The 22471-nt window shown below is 42.6% G+C and overlaps 1 protein-coding gene across 1 annotated transcript in view; it reads right to left on the bottom strand.

The window, feature by feature from the left end:
* Positions 1-1835: 1835 nt before the first annotated feature.
* SH3RF3 (SH3 domain containing ring finger 3) overlaps positions 1836-22471 on the bottom strand; it is a 246794-nt gene continuing 226158 nt past the window's right edge. The window contains exons 9-10 of the mRNA XM_030279354.4: positions 14870-15207; positions 1836-5087 (exon numbers count right to left, since the gene is read on the bottom strand). Of these exons, the coding sequence (XP_030135214.4) occupies positions 4919-5087; positions 14870-15207 (507 nt within the window). The 3' untranslated portion in view covers positions 1836-4918. The remainder of the gene's footprint in view (positions 5088-14869; positions 15208-22471) is intronic.

Below are 22471 nucleotides of genomic sequence, written 5' to 3'. Positions count from 1 at the left end.
CTAAGAAGCCAATCCTCTCCTTTCCAGTGCCCTTTCCCAGAGGGGTGGGCAGGGAGCACTGGTGCAGCCCCACACCCTGGCAGCACTCCTTGCTCATGGGCTTTTCTGCGCACACACGTGTGTCACACAGGAGGTCACAAGCTCAGAATCCTGTACGCAAGGCTACTCCTGTCACCTTTGCAATAACACTGCATTGCATCTTGGCTGGTGCAAAAGAGCCATTTGTGCTGGAAACAGCTTTCAGTGATTCCCTGGCCAAGTCAGCAGGATGTTGGCTGTCCTTGCCTGGGGCTGCTGGGGTCTCCATAGGGAGCAAAGAAGAGACCCAAGTAGAGGTGGGCTCACCTGCAACTGAGATGTACTGTAAACATGGGGGACTCACACAGGCTGTCAGGCACGTGCTGCAAGGGGACCACTTTGGTACAAGCTCTTCGGTGTTCTGGCTCCTGGCCCCTTTGTGGCACCGTGGGGCAGGTGGTGCTGCTTGGTGGCTGTGAAAAATCAAGTGGCTTTCTGAAGGGAGAATAGACACCCATGCCCCAGTGACTGGAAATACATCTGTGACCACTAGGAAAGCTATTTTTGCTACATGAAAGGCTGGAGCATGAGGACAGGGCCTTCTCCAGACTGTAGCACCTCTTGGCTTTCCTTCCAGTACAGCTCATTTATTTGGTTTGGCACCAACTAACCAACCCATGTAGCTGCCAGGTTCACCATGTATAAGGAGCTGCTGATGTCAGGAAGAGCTTTTGGCTGCAGGAAAGCCCTGCAGATGTTGTCCAGGTGGTTCTGCTCTCCATGAGCATTTAGAAACAGTCAAACTGTGTAGCAATTTTAAAATGATTATTTTTCTTTCGAAATGTGGCCTAAATTTCTATCAGGCACTGGAGCAGAAGCACAGGGTGACACGCAGTACGAAGGCAGTGTGAGGTATGTGGTATGTGTTGGCAGCAGGGCACAGAGAAATGCCAGAGGAGCAGGACCTGGCAAAGTGTGGAGGGGACTGGCACGCCAGACCAGCTCGGAAGTAGCTGGCAGGCTCCTCATGCAGCGTTTTGCACCATGCTGCTTGTCAGACAGCCAGCAAGGCTTAGCAGAGGGAGAGGTGTTGCCTGCCCACATTTAAATTCTAGTGGTTCCCACATTTCAGAATTTTGACTCAGGATTTAGCTGGGGCAAAAAAGAGACTCGTGTCACCTCCCACGGAGATGACCTGGTGAGTTAGCTGTGCCTCACTTATCCCTGCCCTATGTGCTCCCTAACTGTGCAAAGAATCACCACCTGTGGGTGCCTTTTCCGGAGGTGTGTCTCAGCTAAATCAAGGCAAACAAACACATCCAGATCCACTCATGGACTCATGTTCCCTCTTCAGATCCTCTGTACTATGCTGCTGAATGGGAATCTCAGGCCTTGTCCAAACCCCGGCTTACCCCCCTCACCTGAGTTAAAGGGCATTCAGCTGCCCAGGGTACAACCTGTTCCTTCCCTCTCTTGCAGTTCCTTGGCTGTGTGTTGCCGAGAGCACACATGGGCCCTGCTGACACCACACCCAAGCCTACCCCATGAGGAAAGGGGTTTTCCTCTGCCTACAAACCTGCTCAATCCACCAGGTAACCTCAGAGCACCCCTGAGGCCCATTAACACTACTAGAGGCTGCTCTTTTCCTTGCCAGTTTTTTGCTTCCACATCCCCTCCTAGCCCTAACAGGTTTTTATTTATATGGGAATTACTACAGGGTTTGCAGACCAGTCTTCCCTATTTTCTTTGCAAACCTCAGAGCTGTCTACACTGCTTGTTCACCTTGTTGTCTAACAGAGAGAGAAACCTCAGTCAAGTTGCCTTAATACTTATTTTATTTAAAGAATCAGAAACACAGTCATTGTAGTTCATTTGTACTCATATCTGCCAACATTTCCTAAACCACATTAACATTCATGTATAACAAAAACATTTTCTGAGCTGTGCAAAGTTCAAAGGAACTGTTCAATTACTTGAACCCATTTCTAGAAGAACAAACCTGGCATTTACAAACTGAGGCCACCAGAAGGAATCTTTTCCCTGCCCTGTTGCAGGAGATGGAGATGCCCGCTCCTCCCTCTTTTCCTGGCATGACAGGTAAAAACTAGACCACAGTACTAGTCAAACCTCTCTCAGTCTAGGACTTTCTGAATGGCACTGGGTCATGTTTTTGTATCACTGGGCTGTATTAAGTTCACCTTAATACTTGTGCTCCTGGCATGGAAGTGATTTGTCCAAGAAGATTACTCAGTAACCCAAACTGCGATAAGCAATAAAGCAGGCCCAGAAACAGCTGCTATCAAAATAGAACACCTCCTCCCCCTTCTCCCCCAATATTTTTACTAGAAGAAAAATATGACTGGAAGGGTTGTTGACCATTCAAAAAACCATCATCCTCCTTGCAAAATCTATTTTAAAGCACTGATTTAATGATATGATATGACATCTGCACGTTTTCCTTGATCCTCTCACACACCAACTTTTGTCCTCTTAGAGTTAACCATAAAATGGTGGAAATCTGGAACCATTTTAGATCTGGCTAAACAGAATAGGCAGCATGCAAATTGACATCCTGTTTTGTCTTTCTGAGTGTAGTAAATACACCATGAAACATAATTTTAAGAGCGTTTTAACCATTGTAAGTCATCAGAAAAAAAATCTCATCTCTGACAGATCTAACCCAGAATTTTTATTGGAATCAATAACACACATTTTGGCATTGCTGACTGCCCAACTGTGCAGTTACTGTTTGAGGTGCAGTGACACCAGTTCTGACCTGGACCAAATAAGTGGAACAGATATGGCTCTAATCTCAAGCAAGTCTTTCCAGAAGACGTTTCTTCAGTCTCTTATTGGTTATAAAAAGGCAATTTCCCCTTGACAGTAACTAAATTTTTAGTGACTGACTCATTACAATCTGGAATATCAACAAATGCGGCAACATCAAGTATAAAAAGAAACACCCTGAAAGTGACGCCTCCTGGTTTGAAGGTGCTATACTTGGCCATGAACTGTGTTTCTGGAATTTGTTTGTTAACATGTGACAGCAAGAAGAACTTATTTTACAGAGAACAAAATCACAGAGCTGAACTTAAACATGAACGCTCACTTACATGGGTTTTGATATGTACTAGTACACACGGCTTGAATGAAAACAAAACTTACACCTTCGCATATGAAATACTGGCAACGCAGTGATGATGTTCACCCACCAGGCCTCTTTGTTTTAATAAGATCATCTCCAGGTTCCAGTGCCTCTGACAAACTTCTAAACACCCACCACATGTGGGCTTTGGCAAACAGCCAGCTGCTGTCAGAGGCAAGGTATGGATACAGCTATGAAAGGCCTTTCAACACAATTCACTCCTCAAGAACCGATGTCTTTTTAAATACTCTCAACAGTTGCATTATGACTTTTTTTCTCATTCTTTTTCATACAAATTACTGGCTAAAGTCACATTTATTGCACCTTTAAGTCCCTGGTAGATGGAAGCTTATATTGCCTGATACAGTTTGTATTGTAGCTTGACGACGTTAAGAAATCCAACAGTCTCCAGAACTGTACATTTCTACAGTAAGAAATCACATTTCCATAACACTAATTACTGCTGTCGCAGATCAGCTCTTGTCTCCGTCATGCAACGACAGAGGAAAACTCCACGGTCCCTGCGTGTGCTAGAACCTGCAGTGTTCTTCTTATTGCCATGAAAAAGTCAATTTAAATGACTCCTCTGGGAATTAATTCCAATTCTGGAGTCATTATCACTCTCCAGACAGAACGCTGTGCTTCAGCATGGGTCTTCAGCCACTCTAAATATGTAGGAGAGAGCAAGCATGTGTGTGTTCCACAGGCAGCCCCCCCCAGGTGTATTTATCGGTGACCATGCAGCTTTTTCTCTTTTCCTCTATGATGCAAGAACAGTCTGATCTCAATCTTCAGGTATGTTTCTAATTTCATATGTTGAATGCAAATATTTTTGCAGCCTCTCTGTTTAACCAAATCTCTAACAATTAAAAAAAATAGCACCAGATGTATGAAAAAGAGGAAATGTCTGATCTAGTAGGAATATATATAAAGTAGAGCAATTCTTACAGTAAAAAGGTACGTCGTACAAAAAAGCAATGGAAAGTGATATCAAAGGACAAAAATCCATGCTGCATATAATACGGGCAGAAGACAGGCAAAAGGGATTCTGCTCAAATAACCACAGTTTAATGGTGGAGCCGTGCTTCCTCCAGGACCTCCCTGGCAGCAGTGCCAGGACACGGGGTGCTGTGGCACTCTGAGTACTGAACACCGACACGCACCAACAAACCTGCGCAGCATATCTTTGAGGTATATAGAAAGCATGACATTAACATTTTGACTCCTCATTCTTACTTGCACAATGATGCACTGATCTTTACCTGGGGTTTTCTCCACCCTCCTCTCTTCTTCCCTTGGTAAAAACAAAATCCCAGTTTAAGAGCTTCCTAGCACACCTCCTTGAACTCTCAAATCCATCTTGCATAGGCCAGTAATAAGAACACTGCAGCTCTGACAAATAAGTTACAGCAATATAACAGCTTTCCTCTTAATTTTTTTTTAAAGATATCTTCTCTATAATTTACACAAAAGGTTAACAGCCAGAGTTTAGGTTACTACAGTCCAGATGGGCGTCCTTTCAGTCTGTGATTCCAGGTGGAAGGCACTACTTCAACATACCACTGTATGCACCGCACGTGGTCTCAGGAGCACAGCAGGACACTGTGTCTCCAGAGCTGAAGACTGAAGGGCCTGGGGGAAGTCTTTGGAAATAAAAATGGCAGTGGTTATCAGTCCAGTTTCTCTTTGCTGTCTCTTCTTGTGCTATGCAGTTTCCCCTGAAAGCTCCTCAGTTGAGAGAGCGGCGATTCGTCCTCAGAAGCTTTCGACAAAGCTCCCGGGGAAGAGGCCCGTCCTGCCGTTCCTCTGCAACGTCCCTTTGTACCAGCCGTCCTCCCGTTTCTTGTGCACAAACACAATGTCACCTTCCTTCAGTTCGATCTCTGCCTCGCTCTGCGGTGGGTATGGGACCACAACGCGGTACCTTTGGAGAGAAAAATGTGCCAAGACTTGGTAAATCTGCACTTGATGGGAGCAGCTGGGCACCAATACCAGAGATCTTGGGAAAAAAAAACTTTTGGAAATATCAATAAGTTACATTTTCACACACTAGTTGTATGAAAATGTAGCTCCACAATGCAGCTACATTTTCTACTAAAACTGAGTAAGATGGAAATTTCTGGCCAGCATGGCTGGACAATTGACCAGGATGTACTCTGGAGCCAGTCTATGAAAGGAAAAACGTGTTGTCTAATGGATGGACCATTCATGTTATCTTTGCTCCCATCTGTGTGCTTGGCCTGTGCCAGGACTTGGCTGCTTTATCTTAGTGCTACATCTCTGCTGTAACATGTCTTATTCAGCTCTGCATTTGCTCCATCCAAAACTCCTCATAGCATCATAGAGTGATAGAACAGTTTGGGCTGGAAGGGACTTTAAAGGTCATCTAGTTTCACCCCTCTGCCAGAAGCAGGGACATTTTCAACTCAAGCAGGTTGCTCAGAGCCCATATGTAAACTGCATAAATCAGCTTGGTGTCATCTGCAAACTTCCTGAGGGCGCCCTCAATCCCACCATCCATGTTATTGATGAAGATATTGAACAGCACTGGTCCCAGTGGGATACCACTTGTCACCAGTGTCCAATAGGACATTGAGCCATTGACCACTACCGTCTGGATGTGACCGTCCAACCAACTCCTGATCCACCAAACAGTCCACCCATGAAATCCATCCCTCTCCAGTTTAAAGAGAGATGTTGTGAGGGACCATGTCAAAGACCTTACAGAGGTCCAGATATATGATACACACTCTTCCCTTGCCCACTGATGAGGAAAAATGGGGTTTGCAATGCTCCCACTGCCTGTGACACCAGCAGATGTTAGCTAAAGCAGTTCACATTTTTCTTCTTATAATGTGTCTTGAGAATGTACTTTGAGTCCCTCAAACCTGGAAGGGAAGCTAAAATTGAGAGGTATCAAGTGACTTTCAAAGCACTCTCCAAACCAACAGGGAGCCCCAGTCCTGAACCATTCCCAGGGCTCTCTGGGAACTTAGTTGTCAAGTGTCACTTCATTTCAATGAAGTAATGATGTGTCTGAGCCTGATACAGCTATTCTGCACTCAGAGCTGATCAGCAGGCGTCCTGCTGAGAGCACAGACCGGGCCATTTTATATCAACGCGCTTGTGTGCAGAGCAGGGAATTTATTTCTACTGCACGGTTGTTTTTTCCTTCAGCACTTCTGCAGTCATCTGGCATTTGGTTAACAGTCAATAACTGTCTTACTAATTGCAAAGTAATGAATATAGTAAGACAGTTAAAAGTTGCCAATTGATTACCTAAAGCCCATCTCCTGAGAATATATTCACAACTGCTGCCTGGCCACCAATGCCTGCGTCCTGTTTGTAACAAGGTGAGTACTTATCTAAGATAATATCCTGTCCCTGGGGACTTTAACATGCCTTGAAGGCTGTGGACCATGTCCTGAGGCCATGCCCAGTGACACAGTACTAAAGCCAGGGGATCTCCAGTGGCAGTCACCCACTTTTTTTGCAGATTTTGCTTAGGTGCCTAGTGACTTCAGCTCTGAAACTAGGCACTCCACTTTGGCATGACACTGGAAATATCAGCTTTGACTCTATGTCTGGACATCTCCACAGCCAAACAACCCATTGCTTGGAAAAGCATTAAACTCCATTTGAAGCAGGGGTTCTGTTCTAATACCTGACTATGGCTTTTTTATCTTGACAGAGCAACATGGTCATGGAAAATATATGTGTTCAAGTGCCATCAAAAATTTGCTGATACTCTCTGTACCTTGGTTAATAAATCTAGTTGTCACTTCCTTCCTCTGTGGAAAAGCAAATAACAGGGGTTGAAACGTGTGCAGGAAAATGGTCTATCAAGCTATCATCTGTGGAACTGTTACACTTATAATATGAAGCTTTGCCAATTACACTCATTATGCAAATGAATGCACACATTATTTCAAACACTCTGCTGCAGTGTTGATTAATTAAATTATCAGAGTGGAACAATTTCAGCTAAGATGATGCCAAGTTTCAGGTCTCACTACTCTTATGCACAATCACAACACATTGGAGCTCTGCAGCAGGAAATCAAGAGGCCTTGAGAAATAAAAAAAGGTTGGACCTCAACATTAGCTGAGTCCTGTAGAGGTACTCACAGACAGTTCTGGCAACTTGGGAAACAGAAACTCAGAAAAAGGTGGTGTCTTGGGCAGGGTCACTCTGAAGACCCAGCTGGGACTGCCAGCACCTCATGTTATACCAAAAGCACAGAGATATCCTTTTAAAGCAAAACTACGTCCTCAGAGTGATGAGCTGCTAGTCCCTAAATGGTTCACATGAGGAGGCAGGTGACCACACTCGACAGGAATGCACCCACTGTCATAAAAGGAGTTCTACACAGCATCTCCTTAGCAATTTAGAGAAATAAATCTCAGTCATTGCATTATAAAATGAGGCATTTTCCCTCATTTGGGAAACCCTAAATTTAACCCTATGGTTTAAATTTAATTAACTACAGTTAATTACTACCTCACAAGATAGTACCGAAGAGGTTTTTGATAGAAGAACAAAATACTAGCTAGGAAAGACCTTGCAAATCAGTTAAGAACTCCTCTGTGAGAGATGAAAAAAAACGCGAGGCCTTTTCCCACGCGAGGTTTGAAGCAGGGAGGGGCAGCCCGGTGGGGCTGCAGGGCAGCATCCCGGCACTGCGCTGGCACAGGGAGCTGTGCCGCCCCTCCGCACCTCCAGGTGGCACCTCAGCCTCGCTTATCCTCTGGAACGGAACCGTAAGGACAGCTATTAGCCGTATTTCTTTGGCAGAAAAGGTCTCTTCTCCCAGACATGCTCCCTCACTCCCAAAAAGGCAGTCCGGGATACTTCTATTTATATCTCCACTTTTAATTTCCCCTTTTGTTCCTTTTTTGAGAAGATGCTATAAAATTGTAGGTTTTCCTATACCAAACTGTCGCTTGGCATTTTAGATGGATCTCGGTCTTCTCAATTTTGTCTGTGTCACATTCCACCTCTAAATTACCAACTTTCAAAAATGCTAATTATCTGGGCAACAATTATGATGACAAGTGTGGCTTCTGACCAACTTTAACAATATTTGGTATTTTCTGTTGTAAATTGTGTAAATCTGTCTTACATAGTTACAATTCTGACAAATGTTAATAATTTTGGCCCAAATTCTCCACAGCAGTTGGCTGTATCAGGCTGAGGGTCCAACATACAGCCCAATGGCCTTATCACTTTCAAGAATAACATGAGGGGTTTTGCAGCACCAGCAGGACCTATATGAGCACTTCCACAAACTGCTCTCAGGTCCTATATTTGGGAGCAAAGACCTGTCTGTCCTGTGGTCCCACTGCTCTGTAAGGAATGGTGTTCCTTCAGAAAATCATCCACTCACAGCCAGGTTTAAAAACATTCAAACCACCCCAAAATGGCACATGTTTAGGCTTGTATGAGCACTGAAAGTAAAATCTCTGCTGATTCATGCTCCAAGCTGTCCTAGCTATGTGGGACCTCAGAGGCTGCATATCTCTTTCTTTCTTAGTACTGGGCCCCTCTTGTATTTTTCTCTTAGAGGACAGACTTTATGTTGGACACCCCCACTGCTGGCTGCTGTGGCATCCTTGGGTTGGGCACTTCATCCCTGGAGGCTACTGCCCACGATGGGCAGTGGCCTGGGAAGGGTCCTTGGTGCACAAGAGATAATACATGAGGAGAGGCTGCAAGTAGTATCAGCAAGGACAGGGAATGGGTTTTTCCTGGGCAGGGAAACCCCAGGGAGCTGGAGAGTGGGGTAAAGTAAGGGACAAGGTGGAGGAAGAGGGAAGCTGATGGGAGAAAAACTGGGAGCAGAGGAAGAAATGTGACTGTGATTAAAATGGGAAGCCCTGATAGAAGGTGTGGGTATGGCTGCTGAGGGGGAAAGCTCTGCTGAGCTGAGTCTGGGAGAGCAAAAAGCCTTGGTGGAAGGGAGCCTGGGGCAGGGACATGGCATCCCAAGAAGTAGGAGACTGCATCAGTAGAGGCTGGCACAGGGGCTGAGGGTGAGATGGGCACCCTGGCAGCAATTATCTCACTGAGCTGGGAATAGGTCCATCCTCTGCTGTCAGCAAAGACCTTGCAATCTCCCTGTCCCCTGTCTTCATAGCACTTGTTTTCACAGCCAAAAGAAACACCTCTCCCACCCAGCCCTCCCTTTGCTTCTCCTACTGAAATCTGGAAGGTGCAAGAAAGACTCCTAACCTCAAACAGATGTCACATGATGGAAGTTCTGGTCTCGTTTCTTTTTAAGAAGTAAAATGATTAAAAATATCATGTGTACATACATAAAGAGATCTACAACCTTAACAGACACAAGTATTTCACACCCATGCATCTGAGATGAAGAAAAAGGCAAATAAAATTGTCCATGACTTTACTTCTGCTGTCTTGCAATACAATCTTTCATTATATGATTGCTATAATACTATTTTCCCTGCATAATGCCTGCCTCATTTAGTGCACAAGATGCTGCTCTGGATGTGAGTCAAGGCTCTAACATGGGAACCACCCAACCTTTTGCAGAGGTTGGAATATCTCTAGCAAGTGACCATGATGAAATGCACTGAGTAGTGCAGATGTGGGGAAAGTGGCTTCTCTGACTCCTTCAGCTGTAAAGCCTCGTGCCACACTTTCCACAGAGAGAGACTCATCTCACGCACACACTGGCTGTGTAGGAGTCCTGTCTGGTCTGAATGACTCACACAGCCCCTCTGTCAGTGGGCAGGCAGGCACTGAACAGTATTGACCAGAACTGATCAGTAATTAATGGCTGAACTCAGCCATGGACACTCTAAAAAAACTCCAAAATACTCACTGAGTAAATATGTGTATCCAGGACACTGATGGAACTAGAGCATCTTAAGAAAATGTGCAATGAGGCAAATTAGGTCTGCAGGGCTAACCTCCAATCTGATCCCATTTACAGAGCTTGAATTTTGATGCTTAATGCAAGTTCCTGTTTCTCGAAGTGTCATGCATTAGGGTCAGGTTGCAGTCCTGTGACTCCAACAGGTGCATTAGGGATACACAGTTTGGAGGCAATGGATAATCAGTGCCAATGGACCATCTAGTCCAGTTAACCATGGCTCTTGTTTACCAGTGGAGCTCTGTTTTTTCATCCTTTCACTGGCAAATTGCAGGGACCTGCCAGACACCTCTGCACACTACAAGCCAAAATCTGCTTCTCCATAGCATGGTGACTGAATCAGCAGCCTTAGAAGAACAAGTCTCAGTTGGGTCTTTTACCTTTCTGCTGGAAATATCTCAGGATTCAATTTCTGAGATGGTTGATGGTTGGTTCCCAGTTTTAAGGCAGGTATCCCTACTCAAAGAAGCACTTAACCATGTGAATACATGTCACTGTTCAGTCAGAAATTACTCCTTGGGTCATTTCTCTAGTATCACTTTCCAGGAATGAAAAGAATCCTTCTTCTGCTTCGCTTTTGGGCAAAGAAGACATATGAGCACAGCAAAATTGAAGTCAGTAGGCGTTATGCACATGCTTGAATGCTTCCTTGAACTGGGAGCTCAATTTCTAATGTGGCAGTGATTTGTAGAAAGATACATGGAAACATGGGGGGATCTATTTTAAAGGTCAAACATTACTGCTCCCATCTTATTCCACAGCACTGTTATGGTTATAGCTTGGTTGAAGGCTGCACAAAAACCATAGAAACACAGTACAGATATGCCAGTCGTGACAATAAGTCTGGCCACAGCTGCTTTATCACAATATAACATAGCAGAGTTAGTGCCAGCTACTATAAAGGAGTCAACAACGCGTGACATGTTTTACTCAGGTTTGCCTCTGGGAACAGTGCCAGGCAGTGAGGGGAACATGACTCACGCACACACACATGCACACTCAACTCTCCTGTTTTGCTTAATGTACACTCACATTTTCTTGAAGGGGGTGGCAAGGGAAGTATTTTGTTTTGGTGCTGCCAGGCACACAGCACACCCCTCCTGTAAGCCAACAGCGTGGTGGGACGTGGGCAAGGCTCTGGCCCAGTGCCTGCCTCACCACAGTGTGTCCCTGTACTGGTCCTGTTCATCATACCAGAAGAAACTGGATGGAGCAGTAGGTGGAAAAGAGTGTGTGGGGCACACACAGCCTGATGGGGTATTCACTTGGCAGTCAATCACTGCCACATGAAGTGACAAGGACACCACCTGGGAAATTTCTCTGCTCTGCTGCTTGAATTGCTGGATGCTTTATGGCAAAGAGCATCTGAAGGAATATGGTTTTATAAACTGGTAGTGGAAACTACACCCAGAAGGCAGAGATGGGCTCTGACTATCCTAGCAAACTAGAAAAATATGAAGGCTAAATGACAGGAGAGCTAAGAGCAATTTCCTTCCTATTCCAGTCATCCATAGCCAGGCTTTGGAATATCAAGAAGAAGGTAATTTTTCCTCTCTATGTAAAAAAAACCAAAAAAAACAAAACAAAACAAACCCCACTAAGAGTATAAACATTAACAGCACCTCCAAGAGGATGAAGCTTGCTTCACCTTTCTGTCTACCTGTTGTCTAGGTGCAACTCCCAGAAAGGTCTGCACTGTCAGGTAGCAGAATAGGCAATTTATCCCTTAAATAGTGAGTGAGCTGCAAGTAATCAGAGCCCTTTAATGCAGCTCTTGGTGCACTGGGTTTGATCGGTAACCTGGATGTGGTGAGTGCTGGAGCTGCAAGCCAACCTCTATAGGAAAAGTAGCGGTGCTTTGCTGCCTGCATGAGCCTCTTTTTGAATGCTGTAAATATTAAGGAATGTGCTACTTCTTCCAACCTTTCAGTGCTCTGTTTCTGTGTGCACAGATGGGCGTTGGGAGATAGAAAGCCAAGTACAGCTAAGTGTACTGAAATGCTTTGCAGCTTTTTAAAATTTCTTCCAGCATCTGAATCTGTTTATCTAACCTTTTTTTCCCTCTCCTCCCTTTTCTTTCTCAGAGAATTGCTCCTACTGTGCGTATGAAATGCACCAAAATGCAAACAAGCAAAATATGGAGCTGAGTGACGTTGAATGCAAGTTGTTCCATTGCCAGATGTGAAAAGAACAAGTGGTTTGAAAACCATAATTTGTTAAAAAAAAAATAATTTGGTACTTCTGAGAAATTTGATGATTTAATGAGCACAGATGGATGTGGGATGAATTTCTAGCAGACAAGTGTTTAATGTATCTGCTCAGATTATTCCAGGACTAAGCATTATCCTTCCTAGTGCATGAAGGTAATTAATATTTCCCATTATGGACATGAAAAAACCCATATGATCAGTTAAGGAATGCAGATACATCAATGATATGGAAGTTAATTCATAAATCAATTAAAGAATCTTGCCTGCTGTGTATAATTATGCTTACTTCAATTATAGCTTATTTTCAGATTTAAGACTCCGGAATTAAAATACGTAAAATTAGAGGAAGTTCCTTATCGCCATATACTGCAGCTGGAAGTATTTATTCAGTTTTAGCACTCTAAATCTATTTGCTCCTGATTCCAGCACAGCTAAGAGGATCCAGGTAATCTTTGTCTCTCTGGTTCTATTCTGCCATTTAAAATAGCCATCAGTTGACATCCTGGACCACCCTGAAGTGGACTGAGAAATTTGTAGGGTATGGGACTAGCCCTGGCATATTACATAATGTGTCTGGAGTTCTCTGTAGTAAAGCTTTGAGAGCAGCACATTAACATCCAGCTCTGGAGACATCAAGGGCTGTACTCCCTAGCTTCTCTTCATGGTTACATTTAACTAAAGGTGCAGCAGCCCACTGATTCAGTTACACTGGAGCTAAATCTAGTTTATATTGATTTAACTTTTCTCTACAGCATTAATCTGAACTGATGTAGACCAAATTAAGTGTGCCTAAATAGGGATTGGGTTTTCACTCCTTTTACTAAATTACTTTTTCATGGATTTTAAGGGCAAGAGACTACTTCGATAGTCTGTTCCCACTGCCTTCATTACAATGCTGAAGGATTTGCCTGTATTTATTTCTGCTTCAAGTCTAACAGCTGCACCTGAACAAAAGCATCTCTCTTAGAAGAAATGCCAAATCGAGTGTAAAAATATTCCCATGTCTGTCCTGACTGCAGTCTCTTACAAACTGTTGCCATGCCATCCCTACACCCTCTACCAGGTGTGCCACAGCTCCCTGTGTCTCTCATTGCAAGTGTATAGTTTTAAGTCTTCCATTTTTCTTATGATGTTTCTCTGAGTCCACTTCACTTTGCATCAGATTTGTCTCTTCTGAAATATATTGTTACTGTTTTCACCTGACCAGGAGCTGATTTAGCTCTGTACCAACAGATTTGCCCTACCCATCACCCACCTCCCACTTCAGTCCTCATTCTGCAACAGCAAAGGTTTTATGTAAACAGTTCAGGTTCAGGACCCCACTCCTGTTGGGCTGCACTGCATTCATAAATCCCCATATTCTAGTGATTTCTTATGTAGAGTTAGATTTGATGCCAGTTTTCAGTCCATTTAGTATTTGCTGGTTTGGTTATGTACAGTTTACTCAGCAAGGGGTTTTATTGTAACAAACCAGATGCCTTAGAAAAGTTTGAGTATGTTATGGTGTCATTGTCACCTTCCCAAATGAATTCCAACCTGCATTCAGTAAAACACTGTGTAAGGTATGGACAGTCCTGGAATGGCGCTTATTACACATCTGCTTCATGATCCCAACAAGATTCAGGGTCAGGTGCCTTGCCCAATCCACTCCCTTCAGCCTTTTTCATACACTCAGATAAAACTAGTTTCTTTCCAACTTCTGATTTTAATGTTAATTCAATATTGTTTTAAATACCAATTCAAGAGTGTTTGTCCCTGAACAACTTTTTGAAAATTCTTCAATGTTTTTTTAAAAAAACCTGTTTTTCTCAATCACCTTCTGAGAGGAAAGCATTTCAACAGCACTGTAGCTGTGTATTACTTATTCCTTTCCCAGTTCTCAAACTGCAGACTTATAGAAAAGATCTACCTGAAACCAGTGTGATTCTGCACATGGAGACCTATCACTTTTCTGCAACCCCCAGCTCTTTTCTGGTCAGTTATCGCTCTCTCCACCTGCTTTTGTATTTTGGTATTCCTATTCTTCTTTTTCCAGGTTTGTGAAGTCAGTTACTCTGAGGTACCAAGGGTACCAAGGTGGAGAGCAGGCTGTTGAAATGAACTCCAGAATCACTGGTACACCCCTCTCTAGAAACAAGCTACATTTTTGGTAATAGATCACTGAAGATCACCGTATCTATTTGTATTCTAAACAAGAAGAATTTGCAATAGTCTTTGGTATTGCAGAACAGGACATGTCCAGATGGGACATAATATGCCAATTCCTTTAACTTATTACTTAAGTTAAAATACTGGAATCTAATTTAAAATGTGGCATTTGCCAATAGCATTTACACGTTTTGGGCTGAGAAAGCACTGCTGTTCTCCATATTTAGACTAGAGCTGTGGAGTGTCATGGACAGGTGCTCTTAAACACTTTAAACCTACACAGTGTACCAAATGATTTTCAATGGGCAGATGCATGTAAGCCCTGTCTTCCTAAAAGACAGCTGAGCCATGTACAGTCAATCCACAGAACACCATCTTGAACAAGCTAAAATATCGTCTCTCCTCCAATTGCTCCCTGTGGATGCAGGCAATCTCAGGAGAAACACAGCTTACCTTTCCCGGGGCAAAGGCTTGGGCTCTGGCCGAATAGCTGCCATGGAAGAGAGGGGTGGCCTGGCAGGTGAAGGGATGGAAAAATTCAAATCCAAGGAGCCCGTTTTCCTGTGCAGAGGCTCCAGCCCCATGGCTCCTTGCATTTCACTCTCGATGGGGCATGAGCCGGCTCTGCCGTGACTGGAGAGGGAGGACAGCTCAGGCCCCACTGCCCCTTGCAGAACTCCTTCAATGGCTGTCTGGGGGTCGTGCGTGGGGGACACAGATGGTGGGGAGCGTGACTTCTTTTTTGTTGATGCTCCTGCTAGAAGTTTCAACAGCCCGCTCTTCTTCTCCTTCTGCATAGGAACCAAACAAAACATAGGCAGTGAGCAGACATACAAAGTCCCTTTGCTTTTGTTTTGGAAAACCCCAATGTGTGAAGCAGGAAACCTCTCAAAACTGCCACAGAGGTGGATCCAGGTAGAACTTAAACTTCCTATAATAAAGATCCTATGAAAATCCCTCCCCATTGAAAAGGGCTTCAACTTATTCAGTAGAGTAAGGACCAAACATACCGCAAAGATATCCCCATTTTCAAATCTATCCAGGCAGTGATCATGTGCCTTTTCAAAGAAAGAGTGCAGCTACACTGGTACAGCAAAGATATGAACTTTCCATGCAGAGAAGACAGCAAGCAGAGTGCTTCTCTCTCTCTTCAAGGAGAATCCTGTCCCTCAACAGCGATATATCCCAGAAGTAAGAAATCAGCACCCATGGCTAAAAACCTCTGCTGGGAAGCACAATGGGCTGAGGAGAGATTTCAGATCCCAGCCCATTACAAGAGAAGCATTCATCATTACTGCCTCTTTTACTACCTGATGCAGATTTGCAGTAGGGAGAATGGAGGCATGAGACAGCTTTTTCCAGAACACACTCCCTTTCACATCCTGCATCACACAGCAATAACTATTCGTGTCTCCCTCCCAGAAGGGGGTCATTTCCCCTCATGGGTTAAGGTCAAGGTATCACCTTGATGTTCAAAGATACACCACAAAATTCACAATTGGCAACGCAGTGCATGGGAGGTTTCAAAGTTCTACAAGGGTTTCTGACACAGAGAAATGAAAGGTTGATAATAGCACCCTTTCAATTAATGGGAAGAAAAAAGTTTAGTCTGTGTTCCTGAGGAAATACATCTGACCTTTTGGATTTTATAACAGTGTGAGCAAGCACACAGAAACACCAAATACTATGTCCTTCATCTTGAAAGTTTTTTGGCTAGAGGTTTATATGTAGAAACCAGCCATTCTCTGGTATATGCTTCACAGTGCTAGGTTATAGAGTTGCAACCAGCAATGCTGTGCAGTAAATTTTTTCATTATTAAAAAATAACACAAGAAGTTTTGCAAAGGTCTATTAGATTTCTTCCTCTTTTGTCAGAAGTGCAAGCCATTACCCAAACTATCTTCAGAGGCTTAGGGGTGTGAGGTTTAGCTGTACTTGATAATTTGTTCAATAATAGGATCCCAGGGGATAAAATCAAACTCAGAAATAGCAAGACTTATAGAACAGAAATTCTCTCTATATATTCAAGTAGGAACACTTCTTGGAAGTACAAGCCAATAATTTATTTATTCTCTGTAGACAAAATGTCCCATGCAAGGTTTAAAGTGATGCTCTTTTATGTTCTGACTGCTGAAGTAATTTCTCAAAGCAGCTTTAAAGAATAGAAAGGCTACAATAAAATAAATATAAGATTTTAGAAGATGCTTGGATTTACTACAGTAAATGTACTTGAGTACCTGGTATCTCTGCTTCCAAAGTTCCTGTTTGCACACTTTAATTGTCGTGGACTGGTAAGAAAACAGAAATTCCTTAGATGTCAAGACACAGAAGACTTAAACCGAGGCACAGTTGTCACAGAGCCAAAGTGCACTGATTTTTGAAGAGCAGAGTCTGAACTGTTGTCCTAGGGTGATCTGTGCATCCAGATCCTGGTCTCCTGCATACCACTGGTCACGTTTTAAAAAAATGTTTTGCACTTACAGGATGAAAGGGTCCATCCTGTCAAGATGTTCACCCAAGCAGAATCCATGGAAGCTAAGGGAGGCTGGCCATATGGCACCACCAGGTCAAAAAAATTAAATCAATTCCCCTGGAAACAACAGAAAAGCAGACCAAATGCCCCTGATTAATATATTTTCTTTCCTGATGGGAAGGAACTGTATGGAAAGTGTGCATTCTGGAATTCACCTGAAACACCAGAAAAAATGCTTCAGTTTTTCTCTTGCTGTCTGATTAAGAAATATTGTTGCTGTCATCATTATATAAAATTTTAAAGCTCTTAGTGAAATTGCAAAACTCTTCTTTCCCTGTGGCACACTGAAACAATAGCTCTAATGATCCCAGCATCCTGTGTCAATATGCATTTGAAGGTGCCCAAAGGTCAGTGACAGAATACAATAGCCATTGTGGGGCTCTGGAGAAACGGCTATTGTGCAGCAGTGAGCACTTTGAGGCTCTTTAATTGGCAGTCTTGCAAATGCAAAGTAACTATGTGAACTAAAGCCCAGTATAACGAACAATTAATATTCCTATGTGGTAGCAGTGTTTCTAATGTTTGCTTCTAATTTAAATACCTTGGCAAAATTCCATTAGAAAAACCTTGCGCAACTTAGACCATTTGAGGCACAGAAGCAAAAATATTTGGAATGAAGGAGGTGCATATACTCACACCCATCTACACATTAAAAAGCAGATGAGTCTGACAGTCATTCAGTTTTGTTTTCAAGAACGGCTTCCACTCTATAGGGTTAGCCCTGGCATAAATTTCTACTCTTAAGCTACTATCCCTTAGAAAACAGAAATCTATCATGAACTTGCTGATCTATCCTTTGTTCTACTTTAATAAAGGAAAAATAAAGAATTGATTTTTAGCCCCTGCTGAGCATTTTACTAAACTTTTGAAACTAAGATCTGTGGTCTTGGAAGAGAGAAGATAACTTAATTCAATTGCTAAGCCTAGTCAAAACCTGAGCAGTACCATCCTTCAAGTAGTGGCCTTGGGCAAGATTCTTAGAGGTGACCTGACACCAACCACTTTGTGTGTGTGGAGATTAGACAATATGTCCAGCTCTTTCTCCCTTTGAGCCTGGCTCTCAGCCTTCTGGTATCACATGGCCAGATCCTCTGCTGATGCTGCTCACAGCATTTCAAGCAGAAGAAGCACTGTCAGGAACTGGTAATCTACTGTGATGTCGTCCATGAGAAACAGATTTGGTTTGAATCTTCTGCGATCAGCAGTTCAACCTAAACCACTTTGTGCCTCCCTCTGTCTGTAAAATGGGATGAAGTTGAAACTCCTCCTTGTGCTGTGGGAATTGGTTCATGATTTGAGTGTTACAAAGCTCTTCATTTCTTTGGGAGCAGTCCCAGCAGTGATTTATTGCAAATGTCCAAGTATTATGAATTCATTTAATATTTAGTGTAATAGCAACCATCCTTCACCAGAAATTAATATTTATATGTCTGTTGAAGACAGTCCTTCAGCAGTTTCACTGTAAATCAATGAAGCATTAATGGACATAAATACTGCAGAGAAATCTACACTGATTGGTTACAGACTGTGTCGCTTTTGAAGAGATAAGAAGTTTGCAGGGGAGATATCTGATGACTTTCAGAAATGTTTTTGAATTAAATAAAAACAGTTTACTTTTTTTTTTTCCATTCACAGATGGTTGTTTTATTGTTTTCTAGGAAATCTGTAATCTACTGAAACAGCTGTGTAATTATTGAGTTTTCTTTGTCTAGTAGCTACATTTCCAATTGATTGCAAACTGTGTTTGACATCCCTACCCCCTGAATCTGCCAAGGTCAGACCTTCACATCTGTGTTGATAGATGGATTCACAGTGTGGACAGCACTTCTCCCATCTCCTGGTTACTGCCCACATGTTTATATGAATTTCAATCACCACCTTTACGTTGCCCAGGTTTTCTAGGACGTTCAGAGTCAAAACTTCCAAACCATTAATCTCAAAAGGATTCAAAGGAAAGTAAAAGAACAAAATTAGCCCTTACAAATAAATTCCAGGCTGTTTCTAGTTAAGAAAAAAACCTGACTGGGAACATAGACAGTGTAAGACAACTCAGATTTTTTTCTCTGGCACAGCTGACAGTGGGGGCTCTGTTCCTTGGGTGTAGCATGAAGGAATCTCAGAGGATATCAGTCTCTAGCAGCACAAGGATGAGATGGGCAGCACTTCTGTGACCCTGGAGCATACTCTTAGGGAAGCCAGCACTTGGACAGGTGTAAGTTCCTCTTGATAAGCCAGTGTGAGAAGGTTTGGGAAAGTAAATACTGTCTGAGCTTAAGAACTCATGAAGGATTAGATCAAAATTAAAGTCTGAGATATGTAAATGTTGAAATATTTTGCTTCACAGTAATTGGGGATGATTTTTCCCCTCATTAATAACTCACTTGAAGATAATAACTAGCTCTTCTATAAGCTTCAGAGATGAGATGAGCACAGAATGCAGCTACTTCATTGATGACTGAGTGATAACAGAGTCCCCTGTCTGCAAAGCAATAATCATGCCATAATCTAAATACCAATTACATGTACTGGCTATATTAATACAGATATATATTTTTAAGCCACCCAAATACACAGAACATTCTGGTTTAGTTTTCTTCCTCTGCAGCTCCTGATACTTAATTTTCTGCCTATCCGGGTTCATTAAACAAATGAGGAAACCTTACTGCAGCTGATAGAAAAGCTGTGTCCAGTCACTGAAATGAGGTTACACCAGTTACATCAATAGATAAGACAGCCAGAGGGAGAAGAAGAGGTTTCATTTAAAAATAAAGAAAAAAGAAACAAAACTGCTTAAATGCTGCCCTGAGCCCTGAGAGGGCTCAAAAGCCCTCACAAATCAGGAACTCATCTATCAGTCAGTACCCACAAAACGCCACTTTTACTGCTTGTTTAACTTGGTCAGTGCCTATTGAGTAATTGTAAGTTAGTGGCTGGAGAACAGTGCATTTTTATTCTGATTCCAATGTGGCTTCTGGTGATTGATGCTTGTATTGAAACAGTAGGTCATATTTTGGATTCTGTCTCTGAGGAAAAAAGGTATGTGGGCTTTTAAAATCTGTAAAATTATTTCACTTGAGATTTTGATAATCATTCAAAAAGCTCTGCCAAAACCCCCAAACCAATATAATCTCAAAGGGAAGCTTCAGGTCTGAAATATCTTTGGATATGTATTTATCATGTGCAATTTGCCACTATTTCTCATGAGGCATTGATGTCATAGTGAACAAGACAACAACAATTACTTACTACATACTTTCTTCTGATTTTAGGGAAAGACTAGTCTGGTATCATATATTGTATGGAAATACCTGCCAAAGATTTAATTTTTAATGGAGACAACTGCTCCTGGCCACAAGTCTTTTATTATAATCTCAGTATACGTGTTACATACTAAGAAACAAAAAGGATTTTAGGACCATAGTATCTTTAGTTTTTAAATTCCAGTGACAGTAACATGCATACAGATGTGCACAAAAGATTATATTTATTTATTATTAATTTGAAGATAGATACTATTAAAAACAGGGGAAAATAAGTAAAATGTCTTGCTAGACCTGATGGGGAATTTGAAATGTTTTGAAAACAAAACTGAGAATAAGAAATTAGTGTTCAGGTCTCAGTACAGCAAAGCACATAGGCACTTCATCATGTGCTTCTGTTGAACTGAGGCAGCTGCAAGGCTCTAGAGACTACAAAAAGAGATAAAGAGGGAATCTAAAAATATATTTCAATATTCAATTTAGATGGAATATTAGATCTTTCAAACACTGAAGCAAAGTTAAAGGCTAGCTCTAATTAAAAAAAAAAAACAAAAACAAAACCAACTGAAGAGGAAGCAGAGTCTCAGCTATCATTAAGCTTCCTGGAGGCAGCCTAATTCAGAAGAGGTAGAAGGTAAAAGGGACTCTGACAGGGTTAAGCGTGAATGAGGGATAGATGACCTGATCCACTGATACTGTAGCAGGTTTAGTGCTACTTTTTCATGGGAACAGCTGAAACACAGCACAGGGAGTAGAAAACTACTGCTGTGATGAGGTAACTCAAAATTGTGTACAGATAGACTGAAGCGCAAGAACACCACCAAAAAAGTGATGAAACATGGTTCTCAAGAAGACTGTGTGACATTTCCACTTACTTCCAAGCAGCCATCCTCTCTAGAACTAAGGGCAGATGGATGTGTTTTAGTCCTAATTTTAGCCCACCTCTTCCTTTGAAGTGTGAGCAACCTCTTTGGTACACAAAATAAAGGAGTAGGCCTGATATCCTTGTGCATTTGACATTCAGCTTCTTTCTTTGCTCAGCAATCTACTGGATTTCAATTATCCTACAACAAGTAAGGGAAATTCAGCTCAAAAGCGTATCCCCGCTCTGCTCCAGTCTCCTGCTCACCATGCTGCCTACATAGAGAGGCATTAAGTATATACTTTGGGCATGCTTGGAAAGCAGAAAACTGACAGGAAATACTGACCTACAAAATCCCTTCCTGTGGAGATGGTACTCAGGAAATGGATTTTTTTCCCACAGTACAGGAATTAGGGGGAACCTAAATGAGATTATCAGGCAAATGGTTGAAATGAAAAAATAGGAAGCACTTTTTCACACAACACATAATTAAATGGAGACTTCATGCACACAGTATTATGGAAGCCAAAAGTATGAAGAGGTTCAAAGGGGATTAGACAAATTAATGGAGAACAGACCTAGCAAGGGCTATTAAAAAGTGGTATGAATCCAAATTCTGCTTCAGTAAATCCCAACAGGTAAATGAAACAGTACTTAGAGCATACACAGGGTAACTCCACCTCGCTATAAAGAGACTGTAAAAACAGTAACATTTTCAGAATTATTGCTATGGTTAAAAAATTAGGTATTTTGGCAAAAGCTTAGGAAACAGGACAAAATGAGGAATGAGCCCTCCCCTGTGCCCTCTCAGCTTTGGGAAATCAGCTGTTTCAGGGACTTCCTCAGCTGCAAGGGTCTGAGAGAGGGCAAAAGGCAGCCATCAGGATGCAGTCTTAGCCAAGGAAGAGACACAGAGGGTTGGGAACCACAGCCCCAGAGCACTTTCACAGCCCTGCATCTGCTATTTGGATTCCTCAGCTCCATCTCTGCCCTGCAAACCAAAGATCAAGGGCTGCTGCACTCACACTGCACCAAGGAGCCACAGAAGTACTGGTGACAGGGCTGACAAAGTCCTATTCCTTCTTGGATACCAGTTTGCTTCCAAATCTGACATTGCACAGTCTTTGTACATGCCAAGGGCTTCCTTGTAGCTACCCTGGGTGTCTCCTACACTGTGATACACTGTGTCTTAAGGACCTTAGCTAATCTGAAGCCTAGAAATGTTACACCTTTGTTTTAATACAAATCAGGGTGACTAAATGATTTAGGCAACTGTGGTGGACTAACTGTATTTTCTAGAGAATTGAAACAAAACAGCTGGACAGAGCATGAGTGTTCTTGTGAAACTAAGTTCATTTATTCAAACTAGAGGATAATCTATCATAGCTTGACTGACAGCA

Source organism: Taeniopygia guttata, chromosome 1 (genome assembly GCF_048771995.1).
Source record: "Taeniopygia guttata chromosome 1, bTaeGut7.mat, whole genome shotgun sequence".
NCBI classification, from domain to species: domain Eukaryota; kingdom Metazoa; phylum Chordata; class Aves; order Passeriformes; family Estrildidae; genus Taeniopygia; species Taeniopygia guttata.
The sequence above is the reverse complement of the archived record's forward strand: the minus strand, read 5'-3'. Positions and strand labels throughout refer to the sequence as shown.